General features: G+C 38.9%; 1 protein-coding gene across 1 annotated transcript; it reads right to left on the bottom strand.

Annotated features, from left to right (window-relative positions):
- Positions 1-756: 756 nt before the first annotated feature.
- On the bottom strand, positions 757-2,409 carry LOC116694104 (uncharacterized). Its single transcript, XM_032523586.1, has one exon. It carries the CDS (start codon positions 2,244-2,246, stop codon positions 1,305-1,307), a length of 942 nt encoding a protein of 313 aa, XP_032379477.1. The 5' UTR covers positions 2,247-2,409; the 3' UTR covers positions 757-1,304.
- Positions 2,410-3,132: the final 723 nt, after the last annotated feature.

Consider the following 3,132-nt stretch of genomic DNA (forward strand, 5'->3'; position numbering starts at 1 on the left):
AGCTATGTTTGACACTTCTTTTCCATGCAAAATAAGATATAAGATCATTTTTGACAACCATGTTTAGTTCAAACATCCTAAACATATAGTGTGATTACTGTATATTACAGATCACTAAATTTCAAGCATGAAAAAGTGCATGCAAATATCAACGGAGCTGCTAAAGTAGTCTTCATTTAATACATTGCTTACGTGAGTCGGTTGGTAAATAGTTGTCTCAGACAGAAGAGGTCAAGACATGTTCACGTTTTTTATATTTTTGCCCATTTGTTTGTTGTGATACAATAGTTCTTATAACTTACCATATTTAATATTTACAAAAACAAAAGTTTGGCAATATTTTTTTATTCTACTACATGTCTGTCTGTGTATCCAAAGCCTGAAATAACGTATTTCTTCATGCCATGCAGCACCACTGTTGTCCCAAAACTATTAAAGACGCACCAGTAAACCACACTAAGTAACATGTTGCTTTCTTACCACAAAGGTCGAGCTCACACACACACACACACACGCACACACACTTATATTGCTGTAGTACTTGTTGGAGCACAACATGTGTTTCAATCCACCTCTGAAATTAGTCCCCAGCAAATACACAATTTACTTGTGTTTGAGGAGGATTTGATAAAACTATAGTGCCTAGCTGTTTTATAAAATAATCTAGTCTCTTTTTGTATATAGGTAATTTTTATGGAATTTGTGACAACAAGAAAAATATTGAATATCATGAACCATATCCCAAAAATGTCTTAAATCACGTTTTACACAAAACTTTCTTTTTATTTCTGGACATTGCTTTATTTATAACAAAGAAGTGCATTGGCTCTGCAGTTAAAGAGGTCATAGTAAAACCCAAAAGATCATTAGAAACATTAACAGATTAGAACAGTACATCAATGTTGAAATTCCTCTAGTACGGTTTCTTGTATCATAATTTGTACCAGTGATCAAACAATGCCTCCTTTGTAAAACAATAACAACAAAGCTTCAAGATAGAAAAGCCATGAAATCATATTTAAAGTAGCTGAAAAAATAAAGCTCATGCTGCTTCAAATTCTACCTCCCGGCCCACAGCATATCATGATTATGCGCTTTGTTTCTAAACACTGATACTTCGATTGTCAATTCACTGCATCTGTATACACTGAAATTTTAAAGTGATGAAGAATGTGTAGATTAAAATTATAGACAAAAGACATTCCCTTTTTCATTTTGGTTCAGTTTTATGTTCAATCAATCTACAAAACTTGCTTTTTGTCTTAGTTCTTGAAGGTTCCTGGGACGGTTAGAGAGAGGCACGTTCAGATGTTTGCTGTGTGGGGAGGTATCGTCCTCGGCTTCGGCACAGGTGAAGGTTGTTTTACTTCAGAGTCTATGGAGAGGTGTGCAGGCCTGTTTTCAGTGTACTCATTCGGGTGCGTAGTCTCATACTCTGGGCTGATGGAGTCAGACTCACGTTTGTTCACAGAAAGCATCCTCAGCTCCCTGGGTCTCGTTTGGGTTTTGATGCGTCTGTGGCAGCAACATAATACGATGATTATGATGAGCAAGAGCAGAATCAGACTGACTCCACCTGCTAGCACTGCTACAACCGTTGTGGATGTAAAACAGAATAAAGTTGGTGGTGGTGGACCTTTACAGGTTGGACGGACAGTGTCACTCTTCTCCTTGCTGACTTTGTTTGCAACACTACATGTAAAGCTCGTCTCCCCTTTCAACTTTGCCAGTGATATGCTCAGTGTTTGTCTTGTTTCGCCCGTTAAGGTCTTTTCATCTAGTATCCATGAGAACACTAAACCTTGAGGAGAGGCTACATGGCAATATAGATTAACAGCACTAGACTTGGGGTCACACATGTAAGTGAGTTGAGGTTTTGATACCTTGTCCATCATACAGATACGTTGAGTCCATGTTTTAGCCAGTGTGCCATTGGGATTCAGCACATTAGCTCGGTAAGTCCCTGCACTTGAGAATTGTAGGTTCTTCAACAAAAGAGATCCTGCTATAAAGATGTCCTCTGATTTTCCAACAGACACTCTGCCTTTTTCTCTGTAGAAAATGATTGTGCTATTATGAGTCCATCGCAGAACATGTGAGTTTGCCAGTCCATCATACGTAAACGGCAGCAGTAGACTCTGTAGTCCAACTACAGCATAAAGATCACAGGTGTCCTGGTTTGCTGCTGAGAGGTTGAGGAATCCCGCCAGAATGATGACACCAAGTGTGGCAGCAAAACATGCCATGATACCACGATAATAATCCCTTAAATTGAATTATTTTTTAAACCGTGAGCAAGAGACAATCGTGTCAACGCGAGTTGTTTCGCACTCACAATGTTACTGGCACATAAATGACTAACTTCGTGCCCTTCAAGAGAAGTGAATCTTGAGTAGGAAGGAAACTCTATTAGTCAAAAGTCTGGTTTCAGTTCTCTGACTAGATGACAAAAAGCAACGTCAAAATCATGTGGTAACGTGTTCGCCCCCCCAGTAGCTTATTTATATAAATAATGTGTATATATGTTGAAATCACTAGTCACTGTGTGTAGGTGTTTCTGTGTGGGTCTCTGACTGTTTGTGGTGTACGCAGCTCTGCTAGTCGAGCATCTAGCAAGCTAAAGACGTATATTGCTCAGGAGTCAGTGAACCAACATGAGTGGAACAAGAGCAAAGACAAAACAAGGAAGGAACAAATGTCTCTGCTAGCTATTTAAGAATGCAACTGTTTGCCAACACAACAACTTGATGAGCTGATATGGTATGGTGACATGTATCATGGCTGTGGGTCTTTGAGGTTTTTTTTAGATGGTGGTTCCCCTCGAGTGGTGCACACACTTTGAATCGACATGGGTTTGGAAGACACTACAGGAATAACTCTGTTAGGGAATAACAGGCTTAACACAGCCACCGATACACAGTTTAATTTTCATCAAGTTAAGATACAAATATAAAGTTGCAATATGAAGTTACTGAAATATTGTGAAAGGGTTTCTGAGATTGATCATCAGCCAGAAATTTTCCTGCTAGCTTTTCCATTATTCATCCTGGTTATTGGTTTTTGCCTGTCAAAGAATACAAAGAGATTTCTCTCTTCACGTTTAAGATGGCTCAAGAGATGACACGGGACAAC

The sequence above is a fragment of the Etheostoma spectabile genome, chromosome 8 (assembly GCF_008692095.1).
Source record: "Etheostoma spectabile isolate EspeVRDwgs_2016 chromosome 8, UIUC_Espe_1.0, whole genome shotgun sequence".
Lineage (NCBI taxonomy): Eukaryota > Metazoa > Chordata > Actinopteri > Perciformes > Percidae > Etheostoma > Etheostoma spectabile.

Excerpts from the sequence above, each read along its gene's own strand:
- LOC116694104 (XM_032523586.1), bottom strand. The coding sequence starts at position 2,246 with ATGGCATGTTTTGCTGCCACACTTGGTGTCATCATTCTGGCGGGATTC.